The 19,139-nt window shown below is 47.1% G+C and overlaps 1 protein-coding gene across 1 annotated transcript in view; it reads left to right on the forward strand.

Annotated features, from left to right (window-relative positions):
* The window catches only part of FFAR4 (free fatty acid receptor 4), a 41,428-nt gene extending 22,438 nt beyond the window's left edge, over positions 1–18,990 (forward strand). The window contains exons 2-3 of the mRNA XM_066598826.1: positions 15,908–16,036; positions 18,514–18,990. Coding sequence (XP_066454923.1) covers positions 15,908–16,036; positions 18,514–18,909 — 525 coding nt within the window. The 3' untranslated portion in view covers positions 18,910–18,990. The remainder of the gene's footprint in view (positions 1–15,907; positions 16,037–18,513) is intronic.
* The last annotated feature ends 149 nt before the right edge of the window (positions 18,991–19,139 follow it).

Below are 19,139 nucleotides of genomic sequence, written 5' to 3' on the forward strand. Positions count from 1 at the left end.
TCCAGGCTTTGTTCATCTTGATGAGTGTAAGCCTGTCGGCACTGTCGGTTTACAGGCGGGTACCCTTATCCGTGATGATTCCCCCAGCCGCACTAAACACCCTCTCTGACAAGACGCTAGCCGCAGGACAAGCAAGCACCTCCAGGGCATACAGCGCGAGTTCAGGCCACGTGTCCAGCTAATTGTAGGGGGCAGAGGCGTCACGGAGGATGGTCGTGTAATCGGCTACGTACTCCCTCACCATCCTTTTACAGTGCTCCCACCGACTCAGCCTTGACTGGGGAGCGGTGACACAGTCTTGCTGTGGAGCCAGAAAGCTATCAAAGGCCTTAGAAACTGTTCCCCTGCCTGCGCTGTACATGCTGCCTGATCTCCGCGCCTCCCCTGCTACCTGGCCCTCGGAACTGCGCCTTCGGCCACTAGCGCTGTCGGATGGGAATTTTACCATCAGTTTGTCCGCCAGGGTCCTGTGGTATAGCATCACTCTCGAACCCCTTTTCTCTTCGGGTATGAGAGTGGAAAGGTTCTCCTTATACCGTGGGTCGAGCAGTGTGTACACCCAGTAATCCGTAGTGGCCAGAATGCGTGTAATGCGCGGGTCACGAGAAAGGCATCCTAACATGAAGTCAGCCATGTGTGCCAGGGTACCTGTACGCAACACATGGCTGTCCTTACTAGGAAGATCACTTTCAGGATCCACCTCCTCCTCAGGCCATACACGCTGAAAGGATGACAGGCAAACAGCATGGGTACCCTCAGCAGTGGGCCAAGCTGTCTCTTCCCCCTCCCCCTCATCCTCCTCATGCTCCTCACCCTCCTCCTCAACGCGCTGAGATATAGACAGGAGGGTGCTCTGACTATCCAGCGACATACTGTCTTCCCCCCGCCTCCGTTTCCGAGCGCAAAGCGTCTGCCTTTATGCTTTGCAGGGAACTTCTCAAGAGGCATAGTAGAGGAATGGTGATGCTAATGATTGCAGCATCGCCGCTCACCATCTGGGTAGACTCCTCAAAGTTTCCAAGGACCTGGCACATGTCTGCCAACCAGGCCCACTCTTCTGTAAAGAATTGAGGAGGCTGACTCCCACTGCGCCGCCCATGTTGGAGTTGGTATTCCACTATAGCTCTACGCTGCTCATAGAGCCTGGCCAACATGTGGAGCGTAGAGTTCCACCGTGTGGGCACGTCGCACAGCAGTCGGTGCACTGGCAGATTAAACCGATGTTGCAGGGTGCGCAGGGTGGCAGCGTCCGTGTGGGACTTGCGGAAATGTGCGCAGAGCCGGCGCACCTTTCCGAGCAGGTCTGACAAGCATAGGTAGCTTTTCAGAAAGCGCTGAACCACCAAATTAAAGACGTGGGCCAGGCATGGCACGTGCGTGAGGCTGCCGAGCTGCAGAGCCGCCACCAGGTTACGGCTGTTGTCACACAAGTCCATGCCCGGTTGGAGGCTCAGCGGCGCAAGACAGCGGTTGGTCTGCTCTGTCAGACCCTGCAGCAGTTCGTGGGCCGTGTGCCTCTTCTCTCCTAAGCTGAGTAGTTTCAGCACGGCCTGCTGACGCTTGCCCACCGCTCTGCTGCCGTGCCGCGCGACACCGACTGCTGGCGACGTGTTGCTGCTGACACATCTTGATTGCGAGACAGAGGTTGCGTAGGAGGAGGAGGGTGGTTTAGTGGAGGAAGCATACACCGCCGCGGATACCACCACCGAGCTGGGGCCCGCAATTCTGAGGGTGGGTAGGACGTGAGCGGTCCCAGGCTCTGACTCTGTCCCAGCCTCCACTAAATTCACCCAATGTGCCGTCAGGGAGATATAGTGGCCCTGCCCGCCTGTGCTTGTCCACGTATCCGTTGTTAAGTGGACCTTGGCAGTAACCGCGTTGGTGAGGGCGCGTACAATGTTGCGGGAGACGTGGTCGTGCAGGGCTGGGACGGCACATCGGGAAAAGTAGTGGCGACTGGGAACTGAGTAGCGCGGGGCCGCCGCTGCCATCATACCTTTGAAAGCCTCCGTTTCCACAACCCTATACGGCAGCATCTCCAGGCTGATAAATTTGGCTATGTGCACGTTTAACGCTTGAGCGTGCTGGTGCGTGGCGGCGTACTTGCGCTTGCGTTCCAACACTTGCGCTAGCGACGGCTGGACGGTGCGCTGAGAGACATTGGTGGATGGGGCCGAGGACAGCGGAGGTGAGGGTGTGGGTGCAGGCCAGGAGACGGTAGTGCCTGTGTCCTGAGAGGGGGGTTGGATCTCAGTGGCAGGTTGGGGCACAGGGGGAGAGGCAGCGGTGCAAACCGGAGGCGGTGAACGGCCTTCGTCCCACCTTGTGGGGTGCTTGGCCATCATATGTCTGCGCATGCTGGTGGTGAGGCTGGTGGTGGTGGCTTCCCGGCTGATCTTGGCGCGACAAAGGTTGCACACCACGGTTCGTCGGTCGTCTGCACTCTCAGTGAAAAACTGCCAGACCTTTGAGCACCTCGGCCTCTGCAGGGTGGCATGGCGCGAGGGGGCGCTTTGGGAAACAGTTGGTGGATTATTCGGTCTGGCCCTGCCTCTACCCCTGGCCACCGCACTGCCTCTTCCAACCTGCCCTGCTGCTGCACTTGCCTCCCCCTCAGAAGACCTGTCCTCAGTAGGCGTAGCAAACCAGGTGGGGTCAGTCACCTCATCGTCCTGCTGCTCTTCCTCCGAATCCTCTGTGCGCTCCTCCCTCGGACTTACTCCAATTACTACTTCCTGAGTGATAGACAACTGTGTCTCATCGTCATCGTCCTCCTCACCCACTGAAAGCTCTTGAGACAGTTGCCAGAAGTCCCCAGCCTCATCCCCCGGACCCCGGGAACTTTCAAAAGGTTGGGCATCGGTCACAACAAACTCTTCCAGTGGGAGAGGATTCGGAACCATTGCTGCCCATTCTGGGCAGGGGCCCGACAACAGTTCCTGGGAGTCTGCCTGCTCCTCAGAATGTGTCATTGTAATGGAGTGAGGAGGCTGAGAGGAAGGAGGAACAGCAGCCAGAGGATTCAGAGTTGCAGCAGTGGACGGCGCAGAACTCTGGGTGGTCGATAGATTGCTGGATGCACTTTCTGCCATCCACGACAGGACCTGCTCACACTGCTCATTTTCTAATAAAGGTCTACCGCGTGGACCCATTAATTGTGAGATGAATGTGGGGACGCCAGAAACGTGCCTCTCTCCTAATCCCGCAGCAGTCGGCTGCGATACACCTGGATCAGGAGCTCGGCCTGTGCCCACACCCTGACTTCGGCCTCCGCCTCCTCGCCCGCATCCACGTCCTCTAGGCCTACCCCTACCCCTCAGCATGGTGTATTACCAGTAGTGCAGAAACAGAACGCTGTAATTAAATGTGCCGCTTATTGACCTGTGGTTGGAGGCTAACTTCGCTTACGGAACGCACAGCAGAGCCAGGAAAGAATTTTGCGCAAGCCTGCTGTAACACTTAGCTGGCTGCGTATTAATTAGGACTACTACCCCCAGCAGAGACGCAGTACACTCAGGACGGTCACAGGCAGCCCAAATAGAATGTTTTTTCCCAAATTTTTTTGGAAAAGCCCACTGCCTATATAGACAGTATGTCTCTTTCACTGTCCCTGCCTCAGCACTACTGGCCCTGGACTATGTAAAATTACTGCAGACTGTTTCCCTCTGGACAGGATGACAGCGGTAATGTGACGGGCAACGCAGAGCCAGGAAAGAATTTTGCGCAAGCCTGCTGTAACACTTAGCTGGCTGCGTATTAATTAGGACTACTACCCCCAGCAGAGACGCAGTACACTCAGGACGGTCACAGGCAGCCCAAATAGAATGTTTTTCCCAAATTTTTTTGGAAAAGCCCACTGCCTATATAGACAGTATATCTCTTTCACTGTCCCTGCCTCAGCACTACTTGCCCTGGACTATGTAAAATTACTGCAGACTGTTTCCCTCTGGACAGGATGACAGCGGTGATGTGACGGGCAACGCAGAGCCAGGAAAGAATTTTGCGCAAGCCCGCTGTAACACTTAGCTGGCTGCGTATTAATTAGGACTACTACCCCCAGCAGAGACGCAGTACACTCAGGACGGTCACAGGCAGCCCAAATAGAATGTTTTTTCCCAAATTTTTTTGGAAAAGCCCACTGCCTATATAGACAGTATGTCTCTTTCACTGTCCCTGCCTCAGCACTACTGGCCCTGGACTATGTAAAATTACTGCAGACTGTTTCCCTTTGGACAGGATGACAGCGGTGATGTGACGGGCAACGCAGAGCCAGGAAAGAATTTTGCGCAAGCCCGCTGTAACACTTAGCTGGCTGCGTATTAATTAGGACTACTACCCCCAGCAGAGACGCAGTACACTCAGGACGGTCACAGGCAGCCCAAATAGAATGTTTTTTCCCAAATTTTTTTGGAAAAGCCCACTGCCTATATAGACAGTATGTCTCTTTCACTGTCCCTGCCTCAGAACTACTGGCCCTGGACTATGTAAAATTACTGCAGACTGTTTCCCTTTGGACAGGATGACAGCGGTGATGTGACGGGCAACGCAGAGCCAGGAAAGAATTTTGCGCAAGCCCGCTGTAACACTTAGCTGGCTGCGTATTAATTAGGACTACTACCCCCAGCAGAGACGCAGTACACTCAGGACGGTCACAGGCAGCCCAAATAGAATGTTTTTTCCCAAATTTTTTTGGAAAAGCCCACTGCCTATATAGACAGTATGTCTCTTTCACTGTCCCTGCCTCAGCACTACTGGCCCTGGACTATGTAAAATTACTGCAGACTGTTTCCCTTTGGACAGGATGACAGCGGTGATGTGACGGGCAACGCAGAGCCAGGAAAGAATTTTGCGCAAGCCCGCTGTAACACTTAGCTGGCTGCGTATTAATTAGGACTACTACCCCCAGCAGAGACGCAGTACACTCAGGACGGTCACAGGCAGCCCAAATAGAATGTTTTTTCCCAAATTTTTTTGGAAAAGCCCACTGCCTATATAGACAGTATATCTCTTTCACTATCCCTGCCTCAGCACTACTGGCCCTGGACTATGTAAAATTACTGCAGACTGTTTCCCTCTGGACAGGATGACAGCGGTGATGTGACGGGCAACGCAGAGCCAGGAAAGAATTTTGCGCAAGCCTGCTGTAACACTTAGCTGGCTGCGTATTAATTAGGACTACTACCCCCAGCAGAGACGCAGTACACTCAGGACGGTCACAGGCAGCCCAAATAGAATGTTTTTTCCCAAATTTTTTGGAAAAGCCCACTGCCTATATAGACAGTATATCTCTTTCACTGTCCCTGCCTCAGCACTACTGGCCCTGGACTATGTAAAATTACTGCAGACTGTTTCCCTCTGGACAGGATGACAGCGGTGATGTGACGGGCAACGCAGAGCCAGGAAAGAATTTTGCGCAAGCCTGCTGTAACACTTAGCTGGCTGCGTATTAATTAGGACTACTACCCCCAGCAGAGACGCAGTACACTCAGGACGGTCACAGGCAGCCCAAATAGAATGTTTTTTCTCAAATTTTTTGGGAAAAGCCCACTACCTATATAGACAGTATATCTCTTTCACTGTCCCTGCCTCAGTACTACTGGCCCTAGACTATGTAAAATTACTGCAGACTGTTTCCCTCTGGACAGGATGACAGCGGTGATGTGACGGGCAACGCAGAGCCAGGAAAGAATTTTGCGCAAGCCTGCTGTAACACTTAGCTGGCTGCATATTAATTAGGACTACTACCCCCAGCAGAGACGCAGTACACTCAGGATGGTCACAGGCAGCCCAAATAGAATGTTTTTTCCCAAATTTTTTTGGAAAAGCCCACTGCCTATATAGACAGTATGTCTCTTTCACTGTCCCTGCCTCAGCACTACTGGCCCTGGACTATGTAAAATTACTGCAGACTGTTTCCCTCTGGACAGGATGACAGCGGTGATGTGACGGGCAACGCAGAGCCAGGAAAGAATTTTGCGCAAGCCTGCTGTAACACTTAGCTGGCTGCGTATTAATTAGGACTACTACCCCCAGCAGAGACGCAGTACACTCAGGACGGCCACAGGCAGCCCAAATAGAATGTTTTTTCCCAAAATTTTTTGGAAAAGCCCACTGCCTATATAGACAGTATATCTCTTTCACTGTCCCTGCCTCACCACTACTGGCCCTGGACTATGTAAAATTACCGCAGACTGAGGACGCAATGCTCTGCACGGCCGATATACAAAAAAACAAACAAAAATGTGCAACACTGCAAAAAGCAGCCTCAACAGTACTGCACACGGTCAGATGTGGCCCTAAGAAGGACCGTTGGGGTTCTTGAAGCCTAAAATAACTCCTAACACTCTCCCTATAGCAGCTCCACCATCAGCAGCACTTTCCCTGAGCTATGTCAGAATGCACCTGTGGCGAGCCGCAGGAGGGGCCGATTTATATACTCGGGTGACACCTGATCTCGCCAGCCACTCACTGCAGGGGGGTGGTATAGGGCTTGAACGTCGCAGGGGGAAGTTGTAATGCCTTCCCTGTCTTTCTATTGGCCAGAAAAGCGCGCTAACATCTCAGAGATGAAAGTGAAAGTAACTCAAACATCGCGTGGTGCTCGCCTCTAGTAACGAGCATCTCGAACACGCTAATACTCGAACGAGTATCAAGTTCGGACGAGTACGTTCGCTCATCTCTAGTCACGCCCATACAACAGCGAGGAACTCAAGCTTAAAACAACTGTAGTTCTGATCATTGCGTTCTGCTCTCTTGAAAGATCAGCTTGCAAAGGCAATTATCTTGTCTTTCGCATCTTGCACTAGGCTTAAGGCTGCTCCTTGTCCCTTTATCTATGCTTGCATCTATGTAGAGATGGAAAGGCTTGTTGTAATCAGGGTAGCTAAATATGTATGGCACAGTCAGTTTAGCCTTGGGTTGTTGGAAGGCAAGTTCATGTTCCTCTTCCCAATATAATAGAGATTGATCTCTTCTGGGTTTTTTTTGGGTGACCCCATATGAGTTCCTGTAATGACTCAGCAATCCGTCCAAAATTAGGTGGAAAGCCCCTGTAATATCGTGCAAATCCCAAGATTCTGCCCTCTTTCAAAGTCTTAGGTGTAGACCAATTCTTGACTACAGCAGTCTTCTCTGGGTCAGGCACCACTCCTTCAGCACTTACAATGTGTCCCAAGTAGCACACTTGAGTTTGCAGTAGGTGGCAGTTTAAAGGCTTAATTATGAGGCAGTGTTGAATCAAAATCTGGAAGACTTTTAAGCCAGGTGTTGTAGGTGATCTTTACAAGATTTAGAGTAGATGATTACGTCATCCAGGTATAACAAGACAGTCTCAAACTACTTGTAGCCTAAGCAGCATTCCATGAACCTTTGAAAGGTTACCAGGGCATTACAAATTAAGCCCATTGGGGTGGTAAATGCTCTCTTCTTTCAGTTTGCTTCTGACATAGGCACCTGCCGCTGGCTAAAACCAAAGTGGAGAAGTAAGCAGCTGATCCTAAGGCTGTCAAAGATTCCTCAATGCGTGGCATCTTTATGTGTCATGTTGTTAATCTTTCTATCATCCATACAAACTTGGATGTTGTCATCTTTTTTTCCCAACAGAACCAGTGGTGTGGCCCATGGGCTATGTCTTTCCTTGATCACTTCAGCTTCTTTCATCCACTGGAGCATCTTTTTGACTGGGTGACACATGGCTGGTGGAATTTGCCGGTACCTCTCGTTGATTGGGGGGATGAGAGCCAGTTGGCTGTATGTCGCAGACTCTCCCAAAGTCCCTTGGATGCTTGCTGGAAGTCTTTGGGTGACCTTCAGATTCCTTTAATTTGTTTGGAAGGTGTATGCACATCACCTACATGCATATCAGACCACCATGGGGTAATTGAAGACAAACTGCCATCTTTCTCTAGCTGTGCATTTCCAATGCTGGTCTTAGTATAATTTCCCCAGCACACGATGCACTTAATACATCAAGAGTCTCATGTCTCTTCATGTATTAGGTACATCTTGGCATCTCTGTGTGCATGCACGGGAATGTACACCAGGTGCCAACTTTTCACAAAAGCAAGAGCAGAACAAAAGGTAGAAAAGTTGGACAATTTTTGCGCAAACGGGCCTTGCACCAAATTGTGCAACTTTTCCACGCCAGTATTCTGGGGTAAAACCCTCAAACATGTCCTTGATGCTTTAAGTGCTATAAGATGACAGACACTCTTTAGGGTCATTTATAGTTTTGTATGTCAGATAACATAGATTTACGGAAGCTCTAGAGTGCAGGGTAAGAGAAAACTAAATTAGGATATAAGTCTCTTTTTGACTTCCTTAAAAGTTTGGTTTTCATTTTGACACTAAAGGTCTTTCTCCTGTTGGTTGATGTCAACAAAGCCTTAAGAAATCCCCCATGATTAACGTTGTTACACGATAAAACATAAAAAAGGCTAAATGGATGAATACGTTTTACAGAGATTCTCCAGCATGATGGTTCATATGGAGTAATACATGCTTTCATACAGTATGTGGCAGCTTTCCTGGGTAATTCTCATTTTATTGTTGGATGCATAAACAATACATATTCCTTGACTGGATCCTGTTATGAAAGTAAATCCGTCTTCAGGTTACATCTTTTAGATTTTGGGAGGTAAAATTGAAATGTCCCATTGCCTCTCAATTAATAGTTCCATTTTGTCAGAAGAGGCCACCAACAACAAGCTGACCTCGAGCTTGGTTTCCCACTGCTATGACCTCTAGAGATCATCTGGGAAAGAATCCAGCAAGTGTTCAATTTCCCTGCAGCACCACCAGAGGAGAAATAAAGCATTACACAAGTCCCAATGACATCAATGTGTTGTAAGAATAGTCTATGTCCTCCAGAATAAGAGAGGCACTTTGTAGTCGCTCTTTATTCGTGTTAATAAATGTGAGGCCTGAACAGGATGTCTGCTTGTGTTACCGGAGAAGGTAACGCATTTCACTGTTGCACCAATGGCTTTATCGGGCCAAGTAATCAATTCATTTGGCATGATGAAGCTGTTGGTGCAACAATGAAATGCGTTCCCCTAGTGTGTGCTGATCGGAGCTCTGAATTCCGCATCCATCACTTAATAACGACAGTCTCTGTTAGTCCCTGGTCTGTAGAGCACAAGATAGGCCCAGTAACTAGGGTGGGACTGACTGGTCACCCGGATATGGCGGGGCCAGTTTTCAAATACAGTACACATGATGCCGACAAAAGGAAATGTATTCTTCAGAACAGTTCAGAAGAGTGTAGGTCGTCACAGAAAGGAAGGCTGACGGACACCAGGATTGGAAATAACTGCAGATGCTGCACTGGAGGCTTCAACTCGAGATTCTTCGCATATGTTGCAAGCAATCCAACCGATACAGGCACGGCGGTTACCACCACACTGAGAGACGAGGGCTCAAAACATCACCCTGCTCCCTCATAAAACTCATGTCTCCTACTTATGGTCCTATGTCGCTCATATTCCTGCGCCCGTATAGCACTACCCCGTGACCATCCACCAACCAGGGAAAACCTTTTTCTAACAACCAGAAGGCAATTGCAGCAGCAGTAATTGACAACTAGGGGCCATTAAATATAACACTCATTGGAGAGTAAAACAGCAATACTCTAGGCGCACTATACACCACCCCCTTACACATCCATACACTTATTTTTGCTGATATATTTGGAAGGTTAGTAAGAAGTAGTGGACACATAGAGGAGAGTACAATATGACTGCAGGGCCAGACTACACTACACAGGGCATTGAGTTCTGTTTTAGTTAAGAATAGAATACATTTTCTGAAGAACTTTTCACTAAAGGAATAATTTTAAAAATAGAAACGAGGAAGGAAAATAAAGTCGCCAGTGTTAGGTACTTTTTTGGGAGGAGGAACTTTAAAATGAGTCAGATGTTTTGTTGGTATGCTGTTACATGTCATTAATACTATGCGGTGTACATTATTGGTAAGACATAAAGCAATCATCCACAATAACCACAAGTCTCAAGTTTCTGAACTGCTCACTGTAATCCACCTGCTATTCAGCTATGCTGGTTTCCTGTAAATTTACTATTCGCTTTAACATTCGTCTCTTCTAGTTCTCCAGGCTTACAATGATCAAGAGCAGAGATAAATATTAGGTTTGGTTAGCTTTGACTAAAGTATGGTTTCTTTTGTCATATAACCAGGAATAAAAACTCGATTTAATTTTCAGGTTCTATGGGTATAATGTTTTTCCTTGTGAAGAGAAGGGTGCAGGGAGGATTATCTAGAACATGCAATGCTCCATGGGAAAAAGCCATGCAAATGAGTGATGGAATAATCATTCTCAACATGACAGCTGGCCTGATATCAGCTGATTGGAGAGGATCCTGAGAAGTGGACCTTCACCAATCCTTGACAACCTATCTTGAGGATAGGTCGTCAATGGTTAAATCCAAGACACCCCTTTAATAAGGCTTACAATATGACTGGGCATGTAAGCGAAACCAGAGGATGCTGAGCAGTCGACCTTCACCAACCATTGATGACCTATCTTGAGGATAGTCCAAAGAATAATATGAATTAGTGGCAGCATAGAAAAGGTTTTAATAAAAAAATAACCTTTATTACTCCATAGTCTTTTTTAAAAAGGCAGGCTATGTTTCGGCCTAAGGGAGGCCTTTTTCAAGCTACCAGATCAAGAGCAGAGATAAATATTAGGTTTGGTTAGCTTTGACTAAAGTATGGTTTCTTTTGTCATATAACCAGGAATAAAAACTCGATTTAATTTTCAGGTTCTATGGGTATAATGTTTTTCCTTGTGAAGAGAAGGGTGCAGGGAGGATTATCTAGGACATGCAATGCTCCATGGGAAAAAGCCATGCAAATGAGTGATGGAATAATCATTCTCAACATGACAGCTGGCCTGATATCAGCTGATTGGAGAGGATCCTGAGAAGTGGACCTTCACCAATCCTTGACAACCTATCTTGAGGATAGGTCGTCAATGGTTAAATCCAAGACACCCCTTTAATAAGGCTTACAATATGACTGGGCATGTAAGCGAAACCAGAGGATGCTGAGCAGTCGACCTTCACCAACCATTGATGACCTATCTTGAGGATAGTCCAAAGAATAATATGAATTAGTGGCAGCATAGAAAAGGTTTTAATAAAAAAATAACCTTTATTACTCCATAGTCTTTTTTAAAAAGGCAGGCTATGTTTCGGCCTAAGGGAGGCCTTTTTCAAGCTACCAGACACATACACCATACACTGCTTAAATAACAACACATCAAGCACAATGCACAAATCACAGTGTAATTGCCACCCACATTGCTTAAAGGGGTTGTCCCATTGTGTGAAGTGTATGTCAGCACTTCTGTAGGGCCATTACAATGCACTTTGTAATATACATTGTGCATAGTATATGAGCCATACTGAAGTTATATACTTACCTACAGGGGTAGGGGGTACCTACACCCCCCCCCCCCTGTGTTGACGATCCTGTTGTCCTTGGATCCGACTAATTCTTCCAGCCAGCTTCTCCACTAGTCGGGAATGCGCAGTAGAGCTTCTTGGCCCGTGGACGAGCCTGGTGTAGTTTACACATGCGCAGTATCGCGCTTCATTCCGGGACGGCCACGATCAGAAGCATGTACTTGCGGGGTGTGCGGGCTGACAATGTGCTTGCACGGGGGGGACGGGGCAGGCTGTCAATGTACTTGCAGGGGGACTGTCAATGTACCTGGGGGGGGGGGGGCTGGCTGTCAATGTACTTGCGGGGGGTGGGAGGTGGGCAAGCTGTCAATGTTCTGGCCGGGGGGTGGATGGGGGGGATGGGCTGTCAATGTATTTGCGGGGTAAGGGGGGGGGAGGTGCTGACAAGTAGTCGCGGCAGAGGGGCGGGGGAAAGGTGCCGACAAGTAGTCGCCTCAGGAGGAGGGGCACCGACAATCAGTCGCCAGGGGGGACGGGGTGTTAACAAGTAGTCACCACAGGGAGGGGTGCTGACAACTAGTCACCACGGGGGGGAGGGGGGTGCTGTCACTGGTCCTGCACGGGGGTTGGGGGGGTGCTGTCACATTATACTTGCTGGGGGGGGGGTTGGTGTGTTGTTGCTGTCACATAACAGTTAGCGGGGTGCTGTCACATTACACTTTGTGGTGGGGGGTTGAGGGTTCCGCTGCCAGGCAGGGGTTGGGTGGTGGTGCTGTCACATAACACTTGGCGGGAAGGGGGTTATGTCACATAGACTTGTCGCTGTGGGGTGCTGTCACATAGGGGGAAGCGGGAGGGGTGTTCTCACAGTAATTTGTCGTGTGGGGTGCGAGGGGGGCAGTGACAGTAATTTGTCGCACTGGGAGGTGGGCGGGGGGCTGTCACAGTAATTTATCACACACGGTGTAATCCTGCCTGTGCAGGAAGGAGAGGAGGTGAGCTGTGACTGTTGTGAATGGTGGCTCATGTGTTCTCTACATATAAGTGTCACCGATCAGTGTAATCCAGCCTGTGTGGGGAGGGGAGCAGGTGAGCTGTGTTTATTGTGAATGGTGAGTCCTGTATTATCTATATATAGGTGTCACTGTACTTGTGGGGGGGAGGGGCGGGGCGTTGCTGTCGGTGTACTTTTGGGGGGGAGGGGCGGGGGTGCTGTCAGTGTACTTGTGTGGGGGAGGGGAGGGGTGTGCTGTCACTGAACTTGTGTGGGGGAGGGGCAAAGGGTGCTGTACCAGAACTTTTATGGGGGAGGAACAGGGGGTGCTGTCACTGTACTTGTGTGGAGGTGGGACGGGGGGTGCTGTCATTGTACTTGTGTGGGGGAGGGGCAGGGGTGCTGTCATTGTACATGTGTGGGGGAGGGGCAGGGGGTGCTGTCATTGTACTTGTGTGGGGGAGGGACGGGTGGTGCTGTCATTGTACTTGTGTGGGTGAGGGGCAGGGGTGCTTTCACTGTACTTGTGTGGGGGAGGGGCAGGGGGTGCTGTCATTGTACTTGTGTAGGGGAGGGGCGGGGAGGGGGTGCTGTCATTGTACTTTTGTGGGGGAGGGGCAGGGGGTGCTGTGTCTATAGTGAATGGTGGGTCCTGTGTTATCTATATATAGGTGTCACTGTATTTCTGGGGGGAGGGGCTGGGGGGTGCTGTCAGTGTACTTGTGTGGGGGAAGGGTGGAGGGTGCTGTCACTGCACTTGTATGGGGGAGGGGCGGGCGGTGCTGTCATTGTACTTTAGTGGGGGAGGTATAAGTTATACAGCAAAACATTCCATGCAGGAAAAAGTGTAATCCACGCTTGCTTGCAAAGTAAAATTTGTAATCTTCCTTTATTTAATCAAATTTAAAATTGCCAGGTATACACATCTCTAACCAGACGCACATCGGTACCACTGACGAAGGCTCTGTGCAGCCGATACACGTCTGGTTAGAGATGTGTATACTTGGCAATTTTAAATATTATTAAATAAAGGAAGATTAGAAATTTTACTCTGCAAGCAAGCGTGGATTACACTTTTTCCTGCAGGGAATTTTTTGCTGTTTAAAGCCCAGGACCGGGGGCAGGTGAACCCGCTTGAGCAAGCAGTGGATCGTGAGATATATGAAGTGAGCAAGCTGACAGCACAGCACATCATATTCAAGTATAAATTATACATCTCCCTGGATTTACTGTATATAGTTTCACCCTTTACATTGAATTAAAAAAATGCATTAAAACCACATGCAGTTTTTATTTTGTGTCTGCAGCTTCTTAGTAACGTACATTGTTTTTAAATACCACATGCAGGTTTTTTATGTGTTTTTCTTAATTGTAGTTCTAAAATACAACAAAAACATGAACCCCCCTAAGGTCGCTCTCACACATGTTTAGAAAACGAAGCTTAAAATCATGGCATTTTTACTGGAATTTCGAGCTGCGTTTTTGAACACAGGTTACAGCGTTTGACAGTGCTTTTTAATGCACCCCATCATTGTGATGGGTGATGAGGTGTGTTAAAAACCACGAAAATGCAAAAATAGAACAGACAGCTCTCGAAAATCGCAGCGTTAGGAATACCACGTTCCAGCACAGGTTTGAGTAACCTTATTAAAATCAATGGTGGTTAGAACGGCGCTCGGGACACCACGCTAATAGTGGTAAAAACCGGTGTGTGTGTGTGAGAGTGGCCTTTGGGGCTACAAACAAGTTTTCATGTAGTGCAGGAAATGCATCATGTTTGGAAAGATGACGCCAAGGGGCTAGATCGTGTATGCAGCACGATCTAGGTATGGGCACGGGGGAGTGTAGGTTGGAGGCCCCGTGAGGGGGGCCCTGAGCTAAACTTTTGCACCCGGGCCCCTGAGCCTTTAGGTACGCTCCTACCTGCAATGCTTTCTGGAAGAAAGTCATGTAAGTAAGTGATGGAATAGTCTTCCACAGCACCACCTATGGAAGGTAGTTACCCTATGAGTCAATATCTGACCCGCTAGCAGTCCTTGCCAGTCTTGATTTGGCTGACATCCCTAGTCATGTGGCAAGGCCCAATATAAGGTTAGAATTTGATTCATAGGCTGTTTAGGTTCGAAAAACAAGCTTGAAAATCCTTGACCTTTGTTTGGCCTTCACTGAGCCTAATCAATAAAAAAGTCAACTTAGTGTTCTTTTAGGTGAGCAAAGTGACTGTCTGTACAAGTATTGATCAACGATATAACAATTCAGCCCATGCTCATTTAAAAGAAATTTGCGCTGGATGAGGATCACCCAAATAATCAATCGCAAGAACAATAATTTACAATTTATGATCCTTCATGCAGCTATTTATTTCCATGTCTCTCAACAGTATGTCCCCTGCTTACACAAGGGGATGTGCTGCCAACAAACAAGGAGTTTATGCCCACTTAAAAGATCTGAATAGATGACAAACAGGTGCTTCCTTGTTTGTTGATTGCGGGTATATTTACATGGGTCAGTCGTCAGGAACAAAGATAAATGTTCATTAAGCTGATCATTGGCTCGTGTAAATAGGCTTTTATTCAACGGGCACACACAGTTCTGTATAATGAAACCATAGGCACTCCCTTGACCAATATAAGATGTCTTTACGCAAAACTGTATTCTCCCCAAAAAACAATGCTTCTAAGGAAGAATACAAGAATACAACCTTCCTGCTAATCAAATCCCCTTGATTAATTATCAGTAATTATGACTATCTCCATAAAAGCAGAAGTTTTGGCAGTTTGCTGGTCTGGAGCATTCAGGTATGTTAACATAATGCTAAGGAGCAAAGGCATCAGCAATGATCTTAGAGAAGAAATTGTTGCTCCACATCAATCTGGGAAGGGTTATGAGGCCATTTCCAAACAATTTAAAGTTTATCATTCTACAATGAGTAAGATTATTCACAAGAGGAAAACATTCCAAACAGTTGACAATCTTCCCAGGAGTGGATGTTCCAGCAAATTCGCCCCACTAGTTTTAGGGATATATAGATACTGGTATGATGTAAATTTAAAGAAAAGTTCACATTTTCACCAAAAAAATCTTATATGGGTTAGTCAAATCCCCACGTCTAACAATGACGAGGAGCCATCTTGGGTCTTCCACTGTTTCTTCAAACAGACGCTGTATACGGTATGAATGGAGAAGACCACAGCTATTCACTTACATTGGTTTGTGTATTGCACAAGAGGCAATGAATATTAAGCAATGTTATCCAGTGTCAGAACAATGTTTCCTAGTAATTATACATGGCCCCCGCAGCTCTCCCAATAGCAATGTGTTTCTCACAGGTTATTTAGAAAATAGATATTGAACCGCTGCATACAGGTTGGGCAAGTAACATGTGTCTACTATTATTATTGAACCTCCGTTTGTATTTTTATTTGTGCAATGCAACTTATTGAGAATTGTGCTTGCTTTTGTGCCTGATCTTCTCCTTTGTGCCCATCAGGATGTCCAGATCTGCACTCTTGTTTGGCCAACAGTCGCAGAAGAAATTGCATGGGATATATCATTCATACTATTGGACTTCTTGATACCAGGTTTAAGTATTATAGTTAGCTACACCAAGATCTTCAAGGTAATTACATTTTTAATATTTTGGGATTATAGCTACAGTACTTTTAGAAATCTAATATAATCATCCCTACCTAAGGCATACACACCAATACACTCAGGGGGGGATTTCAGTATGTCACAACGGGGGGATTAGTCACCATTTTTATGCAAAAGAGAGTTGGCACATGGAGTAAAATCACTTCCACCCCAAAGTTTATTTTCAATCTGTCTTCTGACAGCTTTTTTGTGCTTCACAGCAATTTACATCAACATAATGCATAAACAACAAATCAACACCTGGCCGTCTGGCCTTTTACTAAACATATACATCCCTCTCTAACGGTCAATATCAAATTGATTGCCATTTTTTTCAGAAGTAGCAATGTTAGTTGTCAATTATTAGAATTAATGATCGATTATCATTTAGTGAACATGTTCAAACAATAGAAAAGTGACAACCTAAGGCCTTAGTCAGACGGGCGTTTTTAGCCGCGATTTGCGCATGCGTCCGGCGATTTTATAAAACCATTGCTTTGCAATGGTATCGGACACATGAGCGCTTTTTATGCGCTCGTCCGATAAATTATAGAACAAAAAATCGCAGATCGCACCTATCTGCGATCTGCGATTCCTGTTCTCTTCTCTATATGCGCTCAATGGGGCCGGCGGCAGCAGCGCCGACCCCATTGAGAACATATAGAAGACAAATCATTCTTCTCTGCCACAGCTGTAACAGCTGTGGCAGAGAAGAACGATGTTTGCCCATTGAATTCAATGGAGCCGGCAATACAGCCGCTCCATTGAAAGCAATGGGCTGCCGGCGTGCGCGGGGTGAATTGTCGGGAAGGGCTTAAATATATAAGTCCTTCCCTACAATTCATCCTAAAATGTGTTAAAATAAAAAAAAATTGTATACTCACCTTTCCGCTGCAGCCGGAGTCCAGCCGCGGCCGCTGTCAGTTCTCCTGAACTGCTTCTCGGCACTATTCAGCTGGCGGGGCTTTAAAATCCCCGCCTGCTGAATGATCTGCCTCTGATTGGTCACAGCTCTGACCAATCAGAGGCAGGTTTCACTCACACACCCATTCATGAATTCATGAATGGGTGAGTGACTGCTGCCTCTCAGCGCTGAGCCAATCAGGGGCAGGTCTGACTCACATCCATTCATGAATTCATGAATGGGTGTGAGTGAGACATGCCTCTGATTGGCTCAGCGCTGAGCCAATCAGGGGGCAGGTCTGACTCACACCCCGTTCACACCCACTGCAGGACGGCCGCACAGAGCTCCGGCTACCGGGAGAAGGTGAGTACATATATATTTTTTATTTGTACACATTTTAGGATGAATTGCAGGGAAGGGCTTATATATTTAAGCCCTTCCCGACAATTCATCCCGGGCTCGCCCGCAGCGCATTGCTTTAAATGGAGCCGGCTCTATTGCCGTCTCCATTGAATGCAATGCGCTGGACAGCTCCGGCCCGTTTCTAACGAAACGCGGCTAGCAGCAGATTTTCGGGTGATTTGCGGGCGACTTGCGTGCACCGGTCACGCGATTTGCGGATGCGCATCCGTCATGCGATCCGCAAATCGCGCGAAAAAACGCCCGTCTGACTAAGGCCTAAACAGAAGCTAATTCAGAGGTGACAACCAACATGGCAGCACTTCTTGCAAATGCCTGAAAAATGACTACTATAGAACATAGAACAGATATATCTAAGTGTAATCAAGCATAATTTCCAAACTACAGCTATCACTCTAATATCAGCTTTACATATATAGTTATTTTTAAATTCTGGGTGGAAATTCTATTTCAGCTAGCAAAAGTGCTGAAGAAAAAAATATTATTTTTTAGATATATAATATAAAACTAATTAAGCTGCGACAGACAAAACTGTGGGAGTATCACCTTACCATTTCTTACTGTTTGCAGTAAGGACTCAGATAAAGATGTTGCAAGGTGTCAGTCATGCAGCATTAGGTTGTAAACAAGATACTCTGCCTTTATTACATCCTAGATTCTCCTTGCCTAATATGCAAGGAGGTCACCCTGAAAAGGGCAGCCATATTTGAGTTCTGACACATTTGCCCTTCAGGATAGCAGGTTCATCAGAAGATCCTTTTTTCATATAAAATTTTCTTAGCCTCCGAAAGGCTCCAGAACTACGCATGGAAAATTGTGTAGTTTTGGACAGCAGTGTAGAAATAAGAGATAACAGAACTGAAATGGGTTTAGAGGTGGATAACTTAAATGTGTTGTTTCCTGAAGACAACCCCAGTTTATATGCCATATTAGGACATATGGACATCATAGAAGGGCTCCACCACTTGGGACCCCCCTACCATTATGAGCCGCTCTGTAGTGAAAATGCCTGACTGGCTATGGCTTTCTTGGCAAAATCAGCTGTTTGTTGGGTCACTTACTGAAAGTGGTTGTCTGCACATTGTTAATATATACTTAGGATAAATTAACAAATTGATACATTTTCTATTTTTTGGAAGATCACAAAAGAAATCAGGGAGCGGATGATCAGCAGCACGGCTTATTCTGAAGTCCACCAGTACCGTGTGTCCCAGAGAGACTACAGACTCTTCAGAACTCTCTTAACGCTCATGATCTCTTTCTTTGTCATGTGGACCCCGGTGTTTATAATTGTCCTTTTGCTTCTTCTCCATAACCTAACGAACAACTTTAACTTATCGCCAACTGTTTTCTTCTGGATTACAGTGTTTACGTTTTGCAACTCAATCGTTAATCCAGTTTTGTACAACATCAATTTGCTCAAGCAGAAATGGTGGAGGGTCATCTTTTGTGGAAACCCTGAGGACAGCGAGGACGATACAGGGACAACGACTAAACGGAATGAAAATCAAAATGGTACATCAAATACCAAATAAAAATTGAGACATTTTATATATGGACTCCAGCAAAAAGAATATTGTACTCCGGTCTTGTACACCCGTTATGTTTGTTCGGTTCAGAGGTGTCGTGATTGTTGACGCTCCAGATTCTTAATATGCTATGTTATCAAAGGACATATCAGGGAACGGAAATACCCCACAGAGATTATGGTGCTGAGTTATTACCCCTCAGGAGTTTGGAATCTTATATATGTTTTTTTAAGACA

The sequence above is a fragment of the Eleutherodactylus coqui genome, chromosome 4, assembly GCF_035609145.1.
Source record: "Eleutherodactylus coqui strain aEleCoq1 chromosome 4, aEleCoq1.hap1, whole genome shotgun sequence".
Lineage (NCBI taxonomy): Eukaryota > Metazoa > Chordata > Amphibia > Anura > Eleutherodactylidae > Eleutherodactylus > Eleutherodactylus coqui.